This window comes from Dromiciops gliroides, chromosome 1 (genome assembly GCF_019393635.1).
Source record: "Dromiciops gliroides isolate mDroGli1 chromosome 1, mDroGli1.pri, whole genome shotgun sequence".
Taxonomy (NCBI): domain Eukaryota; kingdom Metazoa; phylum Chordata; class Mammalia; order Microbiotheria; family Microbiotheriidae; genus Dromiciops; species Dromiciops gliroides.
Genome location: NC_057861.1, coordinates 78721665 through 78744936, shown reverse-complemented (window position 1 = coordinate 78744936; position 23272 = coordinate 78721665). Strand labels below are relative to the sequence as shown.

Sequence of the window (23272 nt, the reverse complement as noted above, 5' to 3'; positions counted from 1 at the left end):
GAAATGCTAGCAATAGCCATAACCTAAGAGAAAGGAATTAAAGGAAGAAGGATATGTAAAGAGGAGATAAAAGTATTCCTTTGCTGATGATATGATTGTTTACTTGGAAAATCCCAGGGAATCAGTAAAGATGCTCATTGATACAGTTAAGAGCTTCGGCAAAATTGCAGCCTACAAAATGAATCCATAAAATTCAATAGCATTTCTATATAATAAATACAAAATACCAGAAGCAGTAACGGAAAGGGAAATCTCCTACCAAATAAATATAAAACAAAAATCTGGGGATAAACCTTCCAAAGTGCATAACAATTATATTAATTCATTTACAATGGTTATGTAAGAGCAGGATTTGATATTGCAAGGGAGAGACAGAGAGACACACACAGAGACAGACAGACAGAGACAGAGATCCAGAGAGAGGGAAGGGGGGGTGGAGTGAACAATCAATTGTGATCAAACAAGGCCATTTCAGAGTTCATGGACATGAAAGTGTGTAATTGTGGGTGATGGCAGAATCAGGGTATGACCATCCTTGTTTGTACTTAGGGTAAAGTGGAAGAGAAGGTCACACAAAATAAGTAAGTTGAATAACTCTGAGGGTAGGATGTTCAGTATCAATAGGTATGTGGAAGTCTCCTCATTTGAGGATAGGGGTTGAGGAAAAGGAAAAAGGCTATGAACTAGGCATTCAATTCATTGAAGAAAGAAAGAGTACTTGAAGCCTGTAGATGCGGATACCAGCATTTTGATTGGGAAGTCGATATAGACTGAGAGAACCTTAAGGGAGAAGTGGTTACCGATTCATTGTGGTTGAAGGAGAACCTGGTAGTAGCAATAGGGATCAAGGAATATTCTAACCTCCCCCCCCAATTAGTCAGAAAGAAATTACAGCCAGTGCTGGTGGAAGGGGTGACCAGGGAGGCTGCATCACAAGGAAGGAACCAGAGTTCAGAAAAAAGTCAGAATAAGGAAGAAATAGGAAAGCAAAAGATTTTAAAATGAAAACAAGTTTGTTGCCTGTGGAAGAGGCATTCCAGAGAGCACATTGGAAGGTGTGGGTAGTTTCAGAGTGGGAGTTTGTGGAGGGTGGTTAGGTTGAGGGGAATGGAATAAGATAGAGCATGGGGGGGGGGCAGAGTTTGAATAATGACAGCCAGATTCAGAATGACTGGAATGAATTCAAGTAGGTTTTCATTTTCCAAAGGAGTTTGTCCTCAGGGCATGGAGTTTTCTCAGTACTTTAGGAAGTTGAGGTGAGGAAACAGGTTGTTGTAAGTGAAAAAAAATAGTGTAATTCCCTTTCCTCCAGAGCAGAAGACAAGGTTAGAGACTTGATGGAATGGCTTTTTTTTTCTCTTTCCTGGAAGGGAGGATTCTGGTGTTGAATGGCATGTTGTTTTAAGTGAGGCAGGAGACCTGTCTTGATGGAATGGGATTTTCTTTCCCATACATCACAAACAGTAGATTAATATATGAGGTAATGTTATTTCTTTTCTTCAACATTGAGGTTAGAGACTAAACATGATGCCCTATATAATGGAATTCTGCTTAACTTCTTCCCCTACAAACCTGGAGTCCAGCCAGGTTATCTGACAATGTGGAATAGTGTTTTCACTCCTAACTCCAAAGATGGAAGCTAGAAACCAGGCAGCATACTTGGCAAGATGAAATTGTCTTCTGCCCCCCTTTCCTCAAAGGCAGAAGACAAATGTGCAGTTGAATTATATTTCTTGTCCTTCTAAGTGAGGCTGAAGTCCAGGTAGGAAGCTCAAAGAGTTGGAATGGCATTTGTCTATTGCCTTATCTCTATTTTGTAGTAACATGGTACATTCATTCTTTTTAACAATTTCCTCTTATGATTCATAGAAAGTCAGTAACTGTGCTGAAATAGTGTTACTGTTTGGCATCAACATGACCTCATTAACTCAATGATGGCACATTGAAATACCAACACAAGAGTCAAGAAAACCAGAAAATAAGAATTTATTTTAGCAATTGAAAGGAGTTTTATGATATGTAGTGCTAACATTCTAATAGGAGAATTAGAAACAAGTGTCTCTCTTGAACCTCTAAGTGTTCAAAGCCTGTAGTGAACAGAAAAAAGAAGGAAAAGTTGGGGTAGAATGATTCTTTCTGAGAGTTTTAAGAGGGAAAAGGTCAGGAAGGACAAAAGGAGTATAGTACACTCATGTAGAAAGGAGAAAGGATTGGCATTTGCAATTTCTTGTAAGGGAATGCACAAGAAGAATATAAACACATGGAAGAGTTGGGCAATAGTGGACACAGATGAATCTCACTTGTGGAAGGAAGTATCAAATAGGCAGAGTGTGATGTAAAAATAAACTCAGTGACACAAAGCATGATATTGTTAAGGTTTAGAGGGAGAATTGTACTGGGTATAGAATAGAGGCAAGTAAACCAAACTTCCAGATCCTGATGGAAGAATTAACAAAACTAGAAACTATAGTGTAGTAGGTAGTACCCATCAGTTGGGTAGTGGCAGCACAAACTGTAGTTTATGAATATATGTAGTATATGGATTATTACCAAATAGTAAAAAAGGATGCACAAGACAATTGCACAGAATCCTGGATCAAATGAATTGATTTAAGAGTGACAAACATATCCAAGAGAACAATTTATACAAGCATAAAAAACATTGTCAACACAAACACCTTTGAAAGGTATTTAGGAACTCTGGTAAACTCAAAGGGCAACTGTCTGCATAGAACCTATGATGAAACATACTCCCCCACTGCTGAGAAAAGGGATATACTCAAAGTGCAAAAGGAGAAATAAGTTTTTGGACATAGCCATGGTGTGAGTTTGTTTTGCTTGATTTTTTTGTTGTTGCTGTTATGTTGCTTTTTTCTTTCGGATTTTTTTCCTTAGGAAGGCAGTGGGTGTCTTAGTAATACCAATGCCAAAAAGAATGTGGGATCAAAACATTAAAAAAAATTTAAAGAAGAGAAAGAAGTTTAAAAGATCAGAACAGTATAGAAAGTAATGTTTGGATTTTATTACATAATAAAAATATTCTGGGGTTGTGGGGTGGTTTACAATTTCACATACAATCCTTTTTTTCTTGTTCTGTTGCACACATGGGAATATTCTTTTTTTACAAAAAATTAAGAGCCTTGACTACACACTTTACCAGAAGAATTATATGTAAGATCGGAAAAACTGAAGATATCCAGGGATTGTAGAAGATGATGGTCAAGTAGATTGTAGGATATTAATAGATTGCCATTATACAATGCAATTAAGTCTGAAGAATACAAAGGAGTCTTGACAGACCTTTCTGAAAGAATGTAGTGGCAAAACCAGAACCAGAACATTGGTAAACACACTAACTACAATCCTATAAAAAAGAAGAATGAATCAGAAGAAATAAAGTATAATAAGTGTGACAGTGTTGTTTGATGCAGGCTGGAGCCCAGCATGCATAGCCCAGTACATGCTGGTTATACCTCTTGTTGGAAAGTAGCATAACCCATACAGTGGGCTTTAAGAGTTGTAGAAAAGCCACATTAGCATTACTGTAGTATTCTGTTCTTTAGACTTCTAAGACAGGGAAGAAAAGGAGGAGGAAAGGAGTTTGTTTCTCTTCCTGAGTCACCCAATCTCTTTCCCTGATCCTCCCCTTTCCTCAACCTGCAAGCAGCAATGGCAGCCAAAAGCACATGACAGAACATGCACTCACCTGGGTGAGCCTGAGTCTCTTGATGACTCATTCTGCCATTGTGTTTCTCCATTGAATATTATTCTATAACTATAACCATTGATATGAAGAGATGAACTTTGCCAGTCTTGACAAGTGCCTTAAGAGTTGGGGAGATTCTGGGCTCCCCAGGTGATTTGAACTCCCCCTTAGAGGATAATTTCTACAACTACACTGTACCTCAAAGCAAATTAGCTAAATAGGATCCTGAACCTGAAAGATCCCTGCCTGGCTCTCTAGTAGTTCTGGATCTTGTGAGTCCTGTGGACTTAGCAGGGCTACAGGCTCAATGAAATATCTCTTTAGCCAGCTCACAATTGCCTCTACCTTTTGGGAACAAGGTAAGGGTATTGATGTATTCTTGTAATATATTTTTATTCTTTTGCTTATGAACCTTTTGCTTTAAGTATTTCTTTGGTGGTGGAGAAATATATAACTATGCTATATTCAGTATGTAGTTTGTACATTGACTGATTCTCCCAGAGGGAGCTCTGTTAATGCCTTTTGGGGAAGGAAGGAAGGAAGGAAGGAAGGGAGGGAGGGAGGGAGGGAGGAAGGAAGGGAGGGAAGGAAGGAGGAGGGAGGGAAGGAGGGAGGGAGGGAAGGAGGGAGGGAGGGAAGGAGGGAGGGAGGGAAGGAGGGAGGGAGGGAAGGAGGGTAGTGCTATTTAAGCAATGTATAAATGTATGCCACTGTGATGATTAGCTTTGAAATGGGAAAGTCCTGGAAAAGTCAGAGAAGATTGACTTCCTTTTAGCCCTTCCCATCCAATCCTAGGCCAGCTAGGTGTTACAGTCATAGAACACTGGGTCTGGAGCTTTGCAGGCCTGGTCTCTTCTGCTCCCCCACCCCTCAAAAAAGGAGGTCAGCAAAAGTTAGAAAATTGAAAATGGCTAAATGACAATAAAAAAAACAAACACTAATTTATTCCCCTTTGTCCCCAAATATCTTGTTTCTAGTCACATGGACCATACCCTTTTAAGGGCCTGAGCCTAAGTCCTAATGGTAACTTAACAGCCCCCTACTCCCTTTTCATAGGATCCTCAAGAGCTATAGAGTTATAAAACAACCTAAAGACTGTCCACTCTAACTCTTATATTTCATAAAGAGAAACCGAGGTTCAAAGAGGAAGATTTGCCCAAATCATATTGAGTTAGTAACATGACCTTAATTGAATTCAATGAGGTCAAAACCTCCCTCTTCTTCTCAATGCCTCTCTTAATTTCTGTTCCTTCTTCCCACCTTCTAACAAAAGCATGAGCTTCCCACACAGCAGAGGTTCAATAGTGTCTGTGAAGTAGCTGGAATAAAGGGATAAACTCCTGAGAAACAAGGTAAAGGGCCTAAGGATCAAGGAGGCAATAAAGCTCTTCTACTGTCCTCTCCTCTACCTAAGACTTTGCCTTGCTACCCTTGAATACTCACACTCTACCAGCTTTGTACTTGAGGCCACCTCCAACCATCCACTTACCTGAAGTCTTCTCAGGAAATATTTTGACAATAAAATGTCAGCTAGGACATACACTTAACTAGGGTATCTGGGAATTACACAAAAACACACTCCAGAGTTGACTTTCTCAGGGCCCATTTAATTTACAGCTATTATATCCTGCTGTTCCACTAAAGCACCTGTGCCCAACTCCCTTGTTAGGCATAGATGCTAGAGAGATTACAGCTGTCTTTATTTTATTATGCTGATTAGTTGACATTAAGTACTCAGTAGTTGACTTTTTTCTTCAGCAATTAAAGGGTTTGGCTATGTGGGTGCTTGCTAGTCCCAAAGTGAAGGTAGATGAGGGACAAACTACCTTTGGAATGAATGTTCTACATGCCTGGAGTCCCCTGGGGGGAGATGCAGAGTTTGTGGACAACCAATTAGCAAGGATCTCAGGGTCTCCTGTGTGTTCCTCTGAACCAAGTGCATTGATCTGGAGGAAGGGAGAGTATAAGACCTTTTTTTGGGCAAGGTCCCTGTAGATAGAGGCTTTTTCTTTGGGGAGGTAAGCAAGAAAACAGCAGCATCAGACAGCATGTGGCATGTTATCTGCCAAGAAGAGAAACTTCAGGAGACCCTGGTGCTGCCATTTTATATATTCTCCTAATTCTGCTCATTTTTTCTCCCTATCAATTCATATATTTCTTGCCATGTTTCCCTGAATTCCTCCTGCCTATAATTACTTAACACCCAATAATATCTCATTATAGTTATTCCCCATGATTTCTTTGACTATTCTACAATGAATGGGTCCTAACTCCCTCCACCCCTTTTCCTATTACAATGAATACTGCTATAAATATTCTGGTGTGTATGAGACATTTCATTCTGTCAGTTACTTCCTTGGCATACATATTCATTAGTGGGACCATTGGTTCAGTGGCTTTGAATTGGTTGTGAAATTTCCTCCCAAAATCCAAACTGATTTCTGGAAGAGGTTGTCCTATTCAGAATGACATATTTCTATGTTTCTAACTAACTCTCCATTGTTATATCTATCTATAGCAAGATAAATAGCTAGGACACTAGATAGACAGATAATGCTTTTGGCTTGTAAGGAACTTTCCTCAAAACAAACCTGCTAGTTAGTAAAAGTATCATCATCACAGTTTTAGAGAAGATAGAAACTGAGGTCTAGAGAATTTACCTGACTTATCCAAGATGACATGATAAGAAAGAGACAAAGCTCCAACTAAGGTCTAGGCTTTATGAATCCAGATCTAGTCAGTCAAACATTTTCTGCATGTCTTCCTATGGGATGGGGATACAAAGAAAGGCAAAAGACAACCCTTGCTGTTATGGAACTCACAGTGGTAGGGTTAATGGGGGAAACATTGTACAAATAAGCTAAGTGCAGGATAAATTGGAAATAATCAACAGAGGATAGGCAATAAAATTTCAAAAATATTTTTTATTTATTTCATTAAATATTTTCCAATTACATGTAAAAAATTGTAATGAGTTTGAAAATTTTAAGTTTCAAATTCTCCTCTTCTTGATATTCCCCCACACATTCATTGGGAAGGGAAACAATATGCTATCAATTATATATGTGAAGTCATGCAAACCACATTTCCATATTTGAATTTTGCAAAAGAATATAAAATGCAAAAACCTCAAGAAAAATAAGGGAAGTTTAAAAAAAATGCTTCAATCTGCACTCAGAGTTCATCAGTTCTTTCTGTAGGTGAATGACATTTTCCATCCTCAGTCTTTTGGAATTTCTTGGATCATCATCTACATCAGAGTAGCTAAGTCTTTCACATTTGGTCATCCTTACAATATGTACGATGTTTTCCTTGTGCTGCTCACTTCACTTTGCATCACTTCATATAAGTCTCCACATATTTTTCTGAAACCATCATGCTCATTTCTCTTATAGCACAATATTATTCCATTACATGGGTTGGAAAAGGAAATGGCAAACCACTCCAGTATCTTTGTCAAGAAAACCCCAAATGGGGTAAAAAAGGACTGAACATGATTGAAACAATTGGATAACAACAGTAAGAAGATCTTATCACAATTATATACTATATCTTGTTCAGCCATTCCCCACTTGATGAGCATCCCCATAATTTTTAATACTTAGTCCCCACAAAGAATCTATACATATTTTTGTTCACATAGGATCTTTACTCTTCTCTTTAATCTCTTTGTGATACCAACTTAGCAATGACATTGCTTGGTCAAAGGATAGCCATAGTTTTATTGCTTTTTGTGAATAGTTCCAAATTGTTCTTCAGAATGTTTGGAACAGTTCACAACTCTACTAACAGTAAATTAGTGTCCCAATTTTTCCACATTACTTCCTGCTTTTGTCATTTTACATTTTTGTCATTTTCAGCAACCTGAGATGATGTTATATCATACAATCATTTAAAATTTGCATTTCTCTAAGCAGTTGATATTTAGAGAATTTTTTATGAGATTATACTTGTAATTTCTTTTTCTGAAAACTGTCCTTTTTTATCCTTAGACCATTTACCAATTGGGGACTGGCATGCATTTTTACAAAAATAATGGTTCAGTTCCCTATATATTTGAGAAATAACACTTCTTTGAGAGAAATATTATATAATTTCCCCCACCAGTTTCCTGGCTTTCTATCTAACATTGGCTGCTTTAGGTTTTTTTTTTTTTTTTTCTTGCAGGGCAATGGGGGTTAAGTGACTTGCCCAGGATCACACAGCTAGTAAGCGTCAAGTGTCTGAGGCCGGATTTGAACTCAGGTACTCCTGACTCCAGGGCCAGTGCTTTATCCACTGTGTCACCTAGCCACCCCCTGGCTGCTTTAGTTTTGTTTGTGGAACATTAATCTACCTTTCTATTACTTAACCAGTATCAGATAATTTTGCTAATTTCTGCCTTGTAATATTGGTTAAGATCTGATACTCCTAAACCTCTTTCCTTTGCATTGTTTTTATTAGTTCCTTTGATGTTCTTGACTTTTTGTTCTTCCAAATAAATTGTGTTATTTTTCTAATTCAGTAAAATAGTTTTTGGTGATTTAATTGGGATATGAATATGTAAAACTTATTTTACATGGGACCTAATCTATGAACTCCTAGCTGGCTATCTGATTGCTTTTAATTTAATATGGGAAGAACCAGTTGGGAGTCTCTCCCTCTCCCACTGCCTCTCCCAGCCTGATAAGGAAAAGATTTAAAAACTTCCTTCAATTAAAGGAAAAGAGTTTATTTATGAGAACCAACACGGAAATAAGAATACAAGAAAGCAAGATATACAACCTGAAACCTCGGCCAACGAATGCCATAATTGGGCAGGGGCAGACTAGAAAGGAAAGAAAACACGGGTTCTTTCTAATGCTCAGAGAGAGACACTTTATTGAGGCAAAAGCACTGCCTTTTATCTACCTACAATAACAAAGACATGCTAAAGTCAGTATCTTGCAGGAAGGAGGCAAGACTAAGGATCCAGGATGTCTGGAATTTCTCAAGTCAAATGATAAAGAGTTTACTTAAACATTTTTTATGTTATCTCCAAGGTTAATGCTCCTGGTCACCTTCTACTTATCTTTGACTCAGGAAGGAAGTGAAATGCATGTTTGTAAGGCCCAAGGGTGAGGGGAATGGCCTGAGGGTCTTTTGTATTCAAAGATGGTCCTCAGTGTTCTCTACAAATGAACTCTCCACTTTCTCTTTTAACTTTCCTGCCATTTGCGCTTCTCTTGCCTGAAGGTATGCTGGCCACTGCCACCACTGCAGCCATGCCTCACTTGGACTGGTTTACCTTCAGTCCTCTGCAACTTTCTCAGTCCTCTCCCTTTCACTCTTTTTCTCCTTCACTCCAGCTCCCCTGCGCTTTTTCTCCCGCTGACCTCTCAGCATCTCTACCTTCTCACTAGCTCTCCTCTCTGTGTCTCTCACTATGTTTTTGTAGCTCTCCTGTAGCATCCTCCTCTTCTAACTTTTCTCTCTGTAGCAACTCCCTCTTCACTGTAGTGACCCCCACTTCACCATCATGACCCCCTTACATCTCCCTGTGTCCCTTTTTATTAACCTTCTCTCTCAGGTGAAACTTGGGCTGACCGGCCCACACATGCCAAGCTAATTTGCTGGTGCCCCCAGGCCACACGCCAGGGCTGGGGGCTGGGCAGAGGAAGCTCCAGCACATGCCTGAGGTTTTTTGTGTATATCCCCACTGAGTGGGGCCTGGGCTAGGTGTGGTGTGCAAGGCTTATGTGTCTGTGGTGGTTTCAGGGGAGCAGTTGCACTGGAGGAGGTGTGCCCCATTCAAGGCCAGTTTTAGCTGCCTACAGTACCCCTTTTGCTTCGACAACGGGGTGTTTCCTTGATGAAGCAGTAAAATAACAGAATACCATAACCTATGCTAACAAACAATGCTAATAACAATACAGAAAAGGAAGAAAGGGAAAATTTTGTCTAGAGGGGTAATTCCTCATGGACTCGCACTTTGACAGTGTCTACAGAGGAAAGGACTGTACAGAAAATACACATTACAGATGGTGTATATAGGAAGAAACAAAATGTCCATTTAAAATCCTTGAAATCTTGTCTTTGAAGGAGTGTTAAGATGTCATCAGGAACTGGATTCTGGTCTCTGGTTGTCTCTGGATACTTTTACTTCTTTAACTTGTTGAACTTCTGGATTTTCACTAGTCTTTAGCATAGCATTGTCAAAATGTTCAAACTAAACAATGTAAGTTCTTCAAAATGTAACTCATATAAAACAAATTTAAAATTTAATACATACAGCTTCTTATTGCAGTCTCCCCTTTTGGAGGATACTTATACCCACATGCAATACAGAGTTGAGACAGTTATAACATTAGTAACACTTTTTTACCACTATATGTCTGGATCAAGGCCAAATTTAGTAATGTGTCTGTGATGACACCTGAAAATGTTATGGGAAGGTTACCGTACCATATCTCATGGTTCCAGTAATTGTGCTAGGCCTCAGGTGGATGGATTCTAACCATGCCACCAGACTGAATGAAAAAGCCAAATTAAGTTAAACCAGGTGCATGTGCTGGAGCTTACATGACACCAGGCCATTTTTGGAGTGAGAGATGTGCCCTACATAGCCTCTATTATAAGCAAACTATGAACTTACTGAATGTATTTGGACTAAGGGAATCCTACCTCCAGGTTTCGCTGAATGGCTGTTTTCTCATCCATGGCTGTTCTCTCAGGGCATTTTACATGTACTTGTCTCTCCTCCTGTTGTACATATATTCTCTCCAGGACCTACATCATGGAGCTGAACCATCTCCGTCAAGCTCAGTGTAAGAGCAATTAGTCTCTGAAATGGTAAGTTTCCATAATTCATAAATCTCATATTAATTTCACCAAAGACAATATGATGGTGTGATAAAATAATGGTATTTAGCAGATACTCAAAGACCCACCTGGACTGATTATTTGATCAAATTATATAAAGTATTTCCTTGGTAAATTGATTACCATGAGAAGTATAAATTAATTCTAGAAATACTATTTTTGCAGAAAATATTATTTGGAATCATTGTACATTGTAACATATTCTGAGTCAAAGCAACAGACACAGACAAGAATCTGCTTCTTATATGCTTAACCATAGAACTGATTTTGAGTCTTTTACAGTGCATGACTCTCCTTTTGAAGAATATGTTGATGAATTGAAACAGGAGAACTTCATATATTTCCTTATGAAATGATTCCATGCACTATCAATGTGCTTATGGTATTACCCTTTATGTGTAAATCATGTGCCCATTTTTACCTTATTTTAGTATTTAAGGTGATCACACAATATAGATTTTAAACACCATAATGGTAAAAATGTGTATTATGCTGCATAACTAAGGATATACTTGTAATACATACAATAATTCCAAACCATACCCAGAGTCAATTGGGAAAGTGGTATAATGACCAATACAACAGAATTACTACTCTTTCACTAAGGATAATAAAAGCTATATACATAGTCACAGTGACATATAAATGATAAATGAATATAAATAGCTGATAATATTAAACATTATTACAGAATCTTCATTAGACAAGTAAACCACATCATCTTGTTCCTGAATTTTTATCTAGTACAATGACAATAACAGATACTTGAAGTGATAAACAATTTATCAAAAGGAACTAAAACAGGGGCAGCTAGGTGGCGCAGTGGATAGAGCACTGGCCATGGAGTCAGGAGGACCTGAGTTCAAATCTGGTCTCAGACACTTAACACTTACTACCTGTGTGACCCTAGGCAAGTCACTCAACCCCAATTGCCTCACCAAAAAAAAAAAAGGAACTAAAATATCAGCGAGACTCAATATGTTCATCAGTTGTCCTACAAATCAAACAATAGGGTTCAATAACCCTTTCTAGAAGTTAGAGCCATATGCTCTTGTTGGAGAAGTTCTTCACCTACAAATGGTGCAGGTGGAAGGAAATGGTGAGGACCGAATTGGAGTCAAGCAGGAACAGGAGCAGCAACACCAGTAGACCAAGGCTGTGGGGAACATGAGGGTCAGACCACTGTGTAAAGAATTAATTGTTATTTGAGGGTTTTATGCCTCAGTGTGCACTGGCCTGGGGCTCTGCAAACTGCACAGTGCTCCACCCACTGGTTGTAGCTGTTGCCATGGTGCTGGCACCTCATGTCATCACCACTTGCAGACGCCTACATGGGCCTGGCAAAATTATAATGATTGGAAGCCTAGTGAGGGCAGTCATGTGACTGTTAGAGTGGCCATCCAATTGGCTCAGGGCTGTGTGAAGTGTGCAGGGAGGAAGGAAGTTTTTTTTTTTCTTTCTGGCATTCTGGCTGGAAGTTGGAAGGTGACAGGAGCTCTGCTGTGTATTCTCAGCTGATTCCTGGGCAGTGGTATTTTTCAGGTTGTATAATTTCCCTTTCCCCATTTTATTTCCTTTCCTTTGATCCTACTGATCCTGTTTGTGTTTTTTTTTTTTAAGTTCGTTCTTGTTAAAATAAATCCTGTTCTGTTTTGAGGGAGGCTGCCGGTCTCCTTCCTTGCCCCAATATTGCGGCAAGCTGCTTAGCTAACACTCCCCAATTAAAAATTGGTCCCCACAGCTTTTGGCAAGTCAACCAGGAGTTGATTAACCTAGTGAATTTCTTGAACCCATCCCCCCCCCATTTGGCCATGAGCCAACTAACCTGGGGGACCTTCTTACCCCTCCCCCACTGCCACCTTATGCAATCTCCCTTGCTCTTAAAAAATGTTAAAGTTTATCTTGCTGGTCAGAGAAAAGCTGGTTCATTTTGAACTGCCCCATGATTGAATATTTGGCTCCCCACTTGTATATTCTAACTGGCATATTTTGGGACAGCATATTGTTCTGATTTAAACTATTGGCCTGCTCAATACTTATTCATGGAATTGCTGGTTTCTTCCTCACAAACACAGTAAAAAATCTTTGGAACAATGGTATGGGAGAGTTTATCCCTCCCACTGAGCACATATACAATATTACTGGAAGCATTACAACTAAATTTGAACTTTACTATACTACTATAATTATAGCTCAAATGGCTATAAATTTTATTCTCATTATTGTCATTATTGCAATGTGGTATTTTTTCCAAAAAAGCTGTAAAGAGAGGAAGAGATATGACCATAGTAGACCACGTGTTCAGAGGGATACCAGTACATGTCCCTCTATTGGAGATGACCTGAGTTCAGAAACAGATTTAGACCAGTCTTTAGCATCAGATCAACAGAAACTGCTCCCCCTACAGGATGTTACAGCCCACAGAGGAGCATGGCGTAAAATATATAGCCCATTCAGTCCAAAGGATCTGAGTGCATGGAAGAAACATACCTAGGTTTGATCAGAATCTGAAGTCAGTAATTTCATAGTTAAGGTCTATATTTAATATATATCAACCCACTTGGGCCAATGTCACTTGTCTTATGGAAATTATACTATCCCCAAGTGAAATTGCAGATATTGTCACAGCAGGAAATTCCTTGTTGGCCTCTGGGGAAACATTAACAGAGTGGCCTCTCCAGGAGCCAAACTGGGATTATAACAATCCACAATAATTCCAAGAATTAAAAAATGCTAGGGAAACACTACTAAAAGGAATGGAATCCTGTTCTAATAAATCTGACAACTGGCAAAAAAATTTTTAAACTCCCTCAGGAGCCTAATGAACAACCTAATAGATTTTATGATAGACTTTGTGAAGCTGCTAGGCAATTTACAAGACTGGATCCACTAGACTCAAAAGACTCCTATATTGTACGTAATACATTTGTATATCAATCATTGCCAGAAATCCATAAACTTTTTATGACACAGTGTCCAGGCTGGAAAGATATGGCTGTAGACAGGATTAAAGACATCGCCACCTATATCTTTGAGGTGAATGAAGACAATACGGCTAAGCAAAGCATTCTGGCACCAGCACTTTCAGGTCAGGCATTTAAAGGTCAGGACAAAACCCCTAAGGTATGTCAGTACTGTGAAAAACAAGGACACTCATTGAGAGAATGTAGAATTAGAAAGCAAGAACTCAGGTGGTGAGAAACTGAGGGTCTGGAATATTTTTTCAGGAGAAACCAGAATAATTATGGAAATTTTTACCAGGAAGGAAAAAACCAAGATAATTACAGACCTTATTACAACCAGAATCAGTATAATCGTAGACTGTATCAGGGAGGTACAAAAGGATAGAATCAGAATTGGGGTAACTCAAGAATCCCTCAGAGGGAGACTCACGACTGATGGTATCCAGGGGAGGAGTTGAAAATAAATAAAGAAAGCTTTACTTTTCCAGATCCTGAATTTTGGAACCCTCTTGTACCAATCCATTCACCTCCCCAGAGTAACGAACCCCATGTGACCCTCAAAGTTGGGGACACGTATTATGATTGTCTGTTAGATACAGGAGCCTGTAAATCAGTCTTAGTGCGTAAATCAGACCCTGGATGCAATGCTATTGGATCTTTAAACGTGGTAGGAGTCTCAGGTAAGACCCAAAGAGTGGCAGAATTAACCCCTTGCATGGTATCCATGAGGCCTTTAACTGTAGAACATTCATATTTACTTATGCCCGATGCCCCTGTAAATTTATGAGGTCATGATCTCCTTTGTAAACTTAGAGCAATCATATCTTGTGCTCCAGATGGGGCAGTCTCTCTGCAGTTACCAGAGGATACTCTTCATTTCTTACCAATTTTGATTGCAGATGCTCAAGGAGCAGTAGGGGATACATCCAAAATCCCCTCTGACATTCCTGAGTCCCTATGGGCCTCATCCTCTACTAAAGTGGGGATCCTTAAATCTGCTATGCCTGTTACTATTAAAGTTAAAGGGGGACCACCTCCATCCATTCCACAGTATCCATTGTCTAAAGAAGCTATAGAAGGGATCACCCCTATAATTGAGGCTCTGAAAAGTCAGGGTATTATTGTCCCATACCATCATTCTCCATGTAATACTCCCATTTTGCCAGTTAAAAAACCCAAGCCTGTCCCAGATGGCAAACCTGTTTATCATTTTGTAGAAGATCTTAGAGCGATGAACAATTATGTTATTCCTAGACATGCTATAGTCCCTAATCCTGCCACCATAGTTTCTTCAATCCTATGTGAGGCTACATGCTTCACAGTGGTAGAACTCTGATCTGCCTTTTTCTCTATATCAGTGCATAAGGACTTCCAGTATTTATTTGCCTTTACCTGGAAAAATACACAGTGGATCTGGATTAGACTCCCACAGGGATTTGTGGACAGTCCTACATTATTTTCTCAAATTTTACAACAGGACCTGGCCTCTGTTACTTTTTTTTTTTTTTTTTGCGGGGCAATGGGGGTTAAGTGACTTGCCCAGGGTCACACAGCTAGTAAGTATCAAGTGTCTGAGGCAGGATTTGAACTCAGGTACTCCTGAATCCAGGGCCGGTGCTTTATCCACTGAGCCACTTAGCTGCCCCCCTCTATTACTTTTAAAGGTTCCACTTAAGTGCAGTATGTTGATGATTTACTTTTAGCCTCCTCTGATCCTGACACCTGTCAGGAAGACAGCCTCCATTTATTATTAGAACTATAGGGGCAGCTAGATGGTGCAGTGGATAGAGGACAGGCCCTGGAGTCAGGAGTACCTGAGTTCAAATCTGGCCTCAGACACTTAACACTTACTAGCTGTGTGACCCTGGGCAAGTCACTTAACCCCAACTGCCTCACTAAAAACCAAAAACCAAAAATCAAAACCCCCCCCCCCCCAAAAAAAAACCAAGAACTATAAAAGAGAGGCCACAAGGTCTCTAAGTCAAGGGTGCAATGGTGTTTACCTCAGGTAGAATATTTGGGCTTCATTCTGGCTGCTTGAACTTGCTCTGTCTCTCCTAAGTGAGTCCAGGCTATTCAACAACTCGCTGCTCTCTCTATTAAGAAGTAGTTAAGGGCCATTCTCAGAGCAGCTGGGTATTGCAGACAATGGATACCCTCTTTTGGTGAAATTACTAAGCCTCTTATAGCTCTAACCAAAAATTCTGTCCCAGAACCTTTACAGCTGAATTTCCAGCATCTCTCAGCTATACCGGAATTGAAATAGGCCTTGTTATCAGCACCTGTACTAGGACTCCCAGATTACAGTAAGCCTTTTATTCTTTTCGTGCATGAACAGAAGGGAGTGGCTTCTGGGGTCCTGACTCAATCATTAGGACCTGTCCAGCGTTCAATAGCTTATTATTCCAGACAACTTGATTCTGTGGCCTCTGGGGTGCCACCCTGCTTCAGGGCAGTGGTGGCTACAGCCCTTTTGGTAGAAAAAGCCTCTGATTTGGTCCTAGGTAATCCTCTTACAATACAATGTCCCCACGAAGTAGAGGCTCTCTTACTACACCATAGAACACAAGCCTTTTCAGATCAAAGGCTGGCTAAATATGAAGTAACCCTACTAGGTCATGAAAATATCACTTTAAAATGCTGTACAGTCCTTAACCCAGCAACACTGCTCCCTAACTTACCACTCTTGGGGGAGCCGTTGCATGACTGTGTCTCTTTAGTTGATATGGCTGAGAAACCCCGTGATGACCTTTTGGATACACCTTTAGAGAACCCTGATATTGTCCTCTATACAGACGGTTCTTCGTTTATGAAAGATGGCACCCATTTCACTGGGGCTGCTGTAGTTTCTGATTATATTATCTGGGCAGCTTCTCTGCCTTCACATTTTAGTGCACAAGCTGCTGAACTTGTGGCTCTTACACAAGCCTGTAACATAGCCAAAGGGAAGAGCGCTACCATTTATACCTACTCCAGATATGCTTTCTGTGTATGCCATGCTGTAGGCATGCTTTGGCTACAGAGCGGCTTTCTAACATCCTCCGGCAAAGCTGTTGCTAATGGAGACCTTATCAAGGACCTCCTATCCGTCCTGAAACTTCCCTCTGCTCTAGCAATTGTACATTGCCCTGCCCACACAGGGAATAGTGATCCTGTTTCAACAGGGAATGCAGGAGCTGATTCAGCAGCTAAGCTCACTGCTTTAGAAGCCCTTGAACATGTATTTAACCTCTCACATTCTGAGGATGTTTCTCTCCACCTAACTTATGATGATTCTGAAGTAGAAAGGTGGAAAAAGAGATTCAAGGCTAAACAGATCAATGGAGTCTGGATGTCTTCAGAGGGAAAACCACTTCTCCCCCAGAAATTCTATTACCAGGTATGCCTCTCTATTCACAAGAAAGGCCATTTTGGCACACAAGGCATTGTGGACTCAGTTAGAAGGACCTGGTTAGCACCAAGTATAACTAACACAGCATCTTGAATCTGTTCGGGCTGCTCCACATGTCAATTTTACAATCAACATGCCTCCCATGCTAAAGCATATGGAGGGTGCCCTTTGGCATATATACTTTTTGAACATCTACAAATTGACTTTATTTCTATGCCCAAAGCAGGACAATATAAAATTTTGCCTTGTTATTGTTGACCAGCTCACTCGATGGGTGGAGGTTTTTCCTGCCCCACGAGCAACTGCTGACTTTGTGGCCAAAGCTCTCCTTAAAGAGATTGTTCCTCACTTTGGGCCACCAGAATACATTGACTCTGATAGAGGTACACGCTTTACAGATTCAATTCTCTCCCAGATTTATTCTTTCTTGGTAGTAACTCCTAGATTTCATACTCCTTACCACCCTCAAAGCTCAGGCCAAGTTGAACGTATGAATAAAGAGCTTAGGAGCATGACTGGAAAATTATGCACTAAAACCCATTTGAAATGGCCTGATGTTCTACCCTTGGCATTATTCTATCTGCAGAGTAGACCAAGAGGTGAACTCCACATATCTCCTTATGAGATGCTTTTTGGTCACCCTCCTATCCAAGCTAAAACTTTTTCCCCAGTCTATACATCACTGGTGGGAGGTGATACTTCTGTTGCTTCCTATATACAGGAACTACAAACTAGGCTACATGAACTCCATGAAACAGGAGTTGCTGTACAAGCTGGTCCTTTAGATTTTTCCTCGCATGATTTAAGTCCTGGAGACAATGTATATATTAAGAATTTTCAGTGGACCAGTGGGACCCAGCCCGCTTGGGAGGGACCTTTTCAGGTATTGACAACTCCTACGGCTATTAAAATTGGAGAAAAAATCTTGGATTCATTGTTCCCACGTGAAGCCTGCACCATTTGTGGGTAAAGTAATTTCAGGTAAAACTCAACCAGCTGCTAAAGAGAAAAGAAACCAAACGGAGCCCAGGGGTAATAGACAGTTCCGATTCACTGAGTTGGAAACCCTGGGACTCAAGCTCCGTAAGGTATCAGGAGATGGAAATTGTCTTTTCAGAGCCCTCAGAGACCAGTTCATTTGAGAAACTATCTCAAACACAAACAAGAAACTTCTAATTATATGCTCAGTCATAAAGAAGACTTTGGGTCTTTTATAGAAACAGATATTCCCTTTGAAGAATATGTTGCTGATTTGAAAAAAGTTGGTACTTGTGCTGGGAACAATGCCATTGTAGCCTTTGCCAAATATAACTAACTGAATGTAATCATTCACCAGTTGAATGAACCTCTATGGCAAATTTGTGGCACAGAAAAAGCTGACGCTAAAGAACACCATATTTTCTACCATAATGGTCATTATGACAGCATTAGAAGAATCAGTGATGATTCAGAAACCCCTGCCACTTTGGCATGCAGAGAACTGGGGAACCAGTTTAAAAAATGTGGTATACCCCAAATTCTAGCATTATAAGGCAAAGGCGAGTCACTGGCGCCTTAAAACCAGTTGCTTCAGGCAGGTGGGGCTCGTTAGCTTTGGTAGGCAACCCGCCTAAGGGAAGGTAATCCTGATTTTAAACCTCCCCTGCCTTGTGGCTATACCCATATATGGGAAAGGCTTTGGGAGTTAACCCCAAGGAAAAATCAGGCGTCGGAGTCCCTTAGGCAGTTAGATGTTGGACATCACATCCCTCTGGCAACTCCTATGGCAGCACTGGTGCCAAACTGTATTGGCTCTGCCTCTCCTTTGGATCCACCAATGTCGTGGAGAAGGAAAACCTGCTGCATGGGAAACAACTTGTTTTCCATATTGATCCGCCCAGGTCAGCATCCTGGAGAGGATGCTCCAGCTACTCCTCATGGGGTAGATACAATATGGGATGTGGCAGTTACTGGTTATAAGTCACTCAGGAGCTGTGGCTCCTGTATCGGACTGCACAGCCACACTGTGGCCTGTGGCTCTTCAAGGCACTGATCCATGGTCGTCCACGACTGGTGGAGGCCTACCATAAGCTCTTACCTTAAACAAGCTTTTCCTCCTACAGGTGAAGAACTTCTCCACCAAGAGCACATGGCTCTGTCTTCTAGAAAGGGTTATTGAATCTTATTGCTTGATTTATAAGACAATTAATGAACATATTGAGTATCGCTGATGTTTTATTTCCTTTTGATAAATTGCTTATCATTTCAAGTATGTTATTGTCATTGTACTAGATAGAGAATTCATGGACAAGATGATGTGGTTTACTTGCTTAATGAAGATTCTGTAATAATGTTTAATAATATCAGCCATTTACATTCATTTATCATTTGTATGTCATTGTGATTATGCATACTCTGGGTATGGTTTGGGATTATATATATATTTCAAGTATATCCTAAGTTATGCAGTTTTGTATGCATTTTTACCATCATATTGTCTTTGGTGAAATTAACGTGAGATTTATGATTTATGGAAACACTATTTCAGAGACTAATTGCTCTTACAATAAGCTTAATGGAGATGGTTCAACTCCACGTTGCAGGCCCTGGAGAGAATATATGTACAATAGGAGAAGAGACAGGTACATGTAAGATACCCTGATGGAGGCTGAGAGAACAGCCAAATACATCCAGGAAGTCCATAGTTTGCTTCTGAGAGCAGCTATGTAGAGCACAATTGCTGGACATAATCCAGTTTCTTCCCCTTTCACTCCAAAAATGGTCTGGCGTCATGTTAGCCTTAACACATGCACCTGGTTTAATTTAACTTGGCTTTTTCACTCAATCTAGTGCATGGTCAGAATCCATCTATCTGAGGCCTAGCACAATTATTAGATGTCTATGCACCACAAGATGTGGTATGGTAACCTTTCCATGACATTTTCAGGTGTCATCATGGACACATAACTAAATTTGGTCTTGATCCAGACATATAGTGGCAAAAAATGTTAATAATGTCATAACTGTCTCAATTTTGTATTGCGTATGGATATGAGTACCCTCCAAAGGAGGGACTCTAATATGCTGTATATATATCAAGTTTAAACTTATTTTGTATATTTTAAAGAACTTTCATTATTTAATTTGAACATTTTTGGACAATGCTATGCTAAAGATTAATGAAAATCCAGCAGTTCCAGAGAAAACCAGAATCCAGAGACAGCCAGAATCTAGACCAGAGTCCAGTTCCCCTGATGACATCTCAACCCTCCTTTGAAGACAAGATTTTAAGGACTTCAAATGGACATTTTTGTTTTTCCTTCTGTTCCTATATACATCATCTATAATATGCATTTTCCCTTTCCTATATTGTTATTAGTATATTGTTTGTTAGCATTGGTTATGATATTCTGTTATTTTAAAAAATGTATTTATTGTTTATTGTTTATCATTCATTGTTCCATCAAGGAAACACCCAGTATTTCTTGATGAAACGAAGGGGGGAATGTAAAGGATTAATTGTTATTTCAGGTTTTTATGCCTTGGTGCACACTGGCCTGGGGCTCCGAAAACTGCATGGTGCTCCACCCACTGGTTGTAGCTATTGCCATGGCGCTGGCACCTCATGTCATCACCACTCACCGACGCCTACATAGGCCTGGCAAAATTATAATGATTGGAAGCCTAGTGAGGGCAGTCATGTGACTGTCAGAGTGGCCAGTCAATTGGCTGGGGGCTGTGTGGAGCTTCTGGGAATGGGGAGGAGAATTTGCTATTCTGGCTGGAAGCTGGAAGGCGACAGGAGCTCTGCTGTGTATTCTCAGCTGATTCCTGGGCAGTGGTATTTTTCAGGTTGTATAATTTCCCTTTCCCCATTTTATTTCCTTTCCCTTGATCCTATTGATCCTGTTTGTGTGTTTTTTTTTGTCGTTGTTGTTAAAATAAATCCTGCTCTGTTTTGAGGGAAGCTGCCTATCTCTTTCCTTGCCCCAATATTGTGGCGAGCTTAGCTAACACTCCCCAATTAAAAATTGGTCCCCACAGTTACTATATACATCATCTGTAATATGTACTTTCCCTTTCCTATATTGTTATTAGTACATTGTTAGCATTGGTTATGATATTATTTTTCAAATTTATTTATTGTTTATTGTTCCATTAAGGAAACAACCTGTATTTTTTTTAAGTGAGGCAATTGGGATTAAGTGACTTGCCCAGGGTCACACAGCTAGTAAGTGTTAGGTATCTGAGGCTGGATTTGAACTCAGGTACTCCTGACTCCAGGGCTGGTGCTTTATCCACTGCACCACCTAGCTGCCCCAACAGCCTGTATTTCTTGATGAAACAAAGGGAGGAATGTAAAGAATTGTTATTTGAGGGTTTTATGACCCCATTTTTGGCTAGAATTAAAAAAAAAACCAACCGGTTTACGCACTGGTCTGGGGCTCAGGCGCTGCGCCTCCATAAATGGCATGGTGCTCCACCCACTGGTTGTAGCTGTTGTCATGGTGCTGGTGCCTCACGTCATCACCACTTGCTGATGCTTACATGGGCCTGGCAAAATAATAATGACTGGAAGTCCAGTGAGGGCAGTCTTGTGACTGTCAGTCAGGGCTGCCAGCCAATTGGCTTAGGGTTGTGTGTGGTCAGCCTGGGGTCTGCTGGGAAGAAGGGAGGAGATTCGCCATTCTAGCTTGAAGCTGGAAGGCAACAGGATGCAGCCGTGTGTTCTCAGCTGAATCCTGGACAGTGGTGTTATTCAGGTTGTATCATTTCCCTTCCCCCATTTCATTTCCCTTAATTCTACTGATCTTGCTAATGTTTTTAAGTTTGTTCTTGTTAATAAATCCTCTTCTGTTTTTGAGGGAGGCTGTCAGTCTCCTTCCTTGCCCCAATATTGTGTAGCCGCATAGCTAACACTCCCCAATTAAAAATTGGTCCCTATACCAACTAGCTCCAAAGAGCTAGCTTTGCCTCAAAAACACAAACTCACCACCACCTGAAATCTGTAGCTCCAAGGAGAATTAGCTGTGCAGTTTCTTCTGTTTTTGTCTGAAGGTCAAACACCAGCAGGTCCTCTGTCTGCCTTCCTTCCCTGTTTCTCTCAGAAAACTCTCCTCAGAAAAACTCCCCTCTCCCTCTTCCTCTAACTGCCTCTAGCTGTCTCTCCCACAGGAAGGGGCAATTTCTTAGCCATGCTGAGTCTCCAATTGGCTCAGCACACCCACATGGGCTGTCCCCATTATAATTTGGCTAGGTCCATGTGGGTATGGGGGAGTAGGCTTAGTTTCAATAAATGTTCCCTGTGGTCAGAGTTCCTCTTGTTTGTTCAATTATCTCCCAAAGTACACACCCATCTTCTCTTAGGCTTCTAAGCTTACATTTTTTTAGTCTGACAATAATGAAGCAAAGATAGGGTTACAAAAACCCCAAATCACAATCAATTCCTTACATTCCCCCCTTTCCTTTGTTAAGAAACACGGGGTGTTTCATTGATGAAGCAGTTAAAAAAATAACAGAATATCATAACCTATGCTAACAATATGGTAATAACAATATAGGGAAGGGAGAAAAAGGGAAAATTTTGTCCAGAGGGACAGTTCCTCATGGACTCGTGATTTGACAATGTCTACAGAGGGAAAACCTCTGCAGAAGATACATATTACAGTTGGTGTATATAGTAACAGAGGGAAGAAACAAAAATGTTCATTTGGAGTTGTGATGAAATAATGGGATTTAGCAGATACTCAAAGGCCCACCTGGAGATTAATCAAGACTGATTGAATCAAGTGAGAGTGATTGACTGCTGATTAAGCCTACTTCAAGTTAATTGGATTGTATCAAGTTAATTGGATTGTGATCACACCTGGCTATCCCTTAAGAAGGTATAATTCTCAGAAACTAGACTATGAACTCAACTTGAGAACACCTTCAAAGACAATGGATTTGGATGACGCCAACCAATCACCTTGAAGCAGGGTGTAAGGACCGCCTCTGTTCCAGATGTATAAAAAAGCTTCCACAAACAGCTTGGGGAGGATTGCTGATTAAAACAGGCTGGAAAAGGGTGTTCCTGATTAAAGCAGGCTCGTGGAGGAGGACTTCAGGAAGAACCCAACCAGGCTGGAACTCTAGGCTAGGTAGGACTTCTTTTTCATAACCTTCTGAACTCTTTGTAAATATCTGTATGCTCTAATAAATGTTTAATGCCCAAAGACTGGTACTGAAACCTTTTAAATTTTGGTGACCACAATTAAGATTTTAAACATCACAGTTTGGCAACCACGAAGGGATCTAAAGGACCCTCCCACCCTCCCTAGTTTGGCCATGAGCCACCTAATTTAGTGGACTTTCTCTTAAAACCCCCACTGACTTTGCCTCATTTGCCTAATC

At 40.3% G+C, this 23272-nt stretch overlaps 1 protein-coding gene across 1 annotated transcript in view; it reads right to left on the bottom strand.

The window, feature by feature from the left end:
- The window catches only part of LOC122745802 (leucine-rich repeat-containing protein 14-like), a 38247-nt gene extending 16861 nt beyond the window's left edge, over window positions 1-21386 (bottom strand). Inside the window, exons 1-3 of the mRNA XM_043991257.1 lie at window positions 21303-21386; window positions 3938-4051; window positions 719-780 (exon numbers count right to left, since the gene is read on the bottom strand). Coding sequence (XP_043847192.1) covers window positions 719-780; window positions 3938-4051; window positions 21303-21386 — 260 coding nt within the window. The remainder of the gene's footprint in view (window positions 1-718; window positions 781-3937; window positions 4052-21302) is intronic.
- Window positions 21387-23272: the final 1886 nt, after the last annotated feature.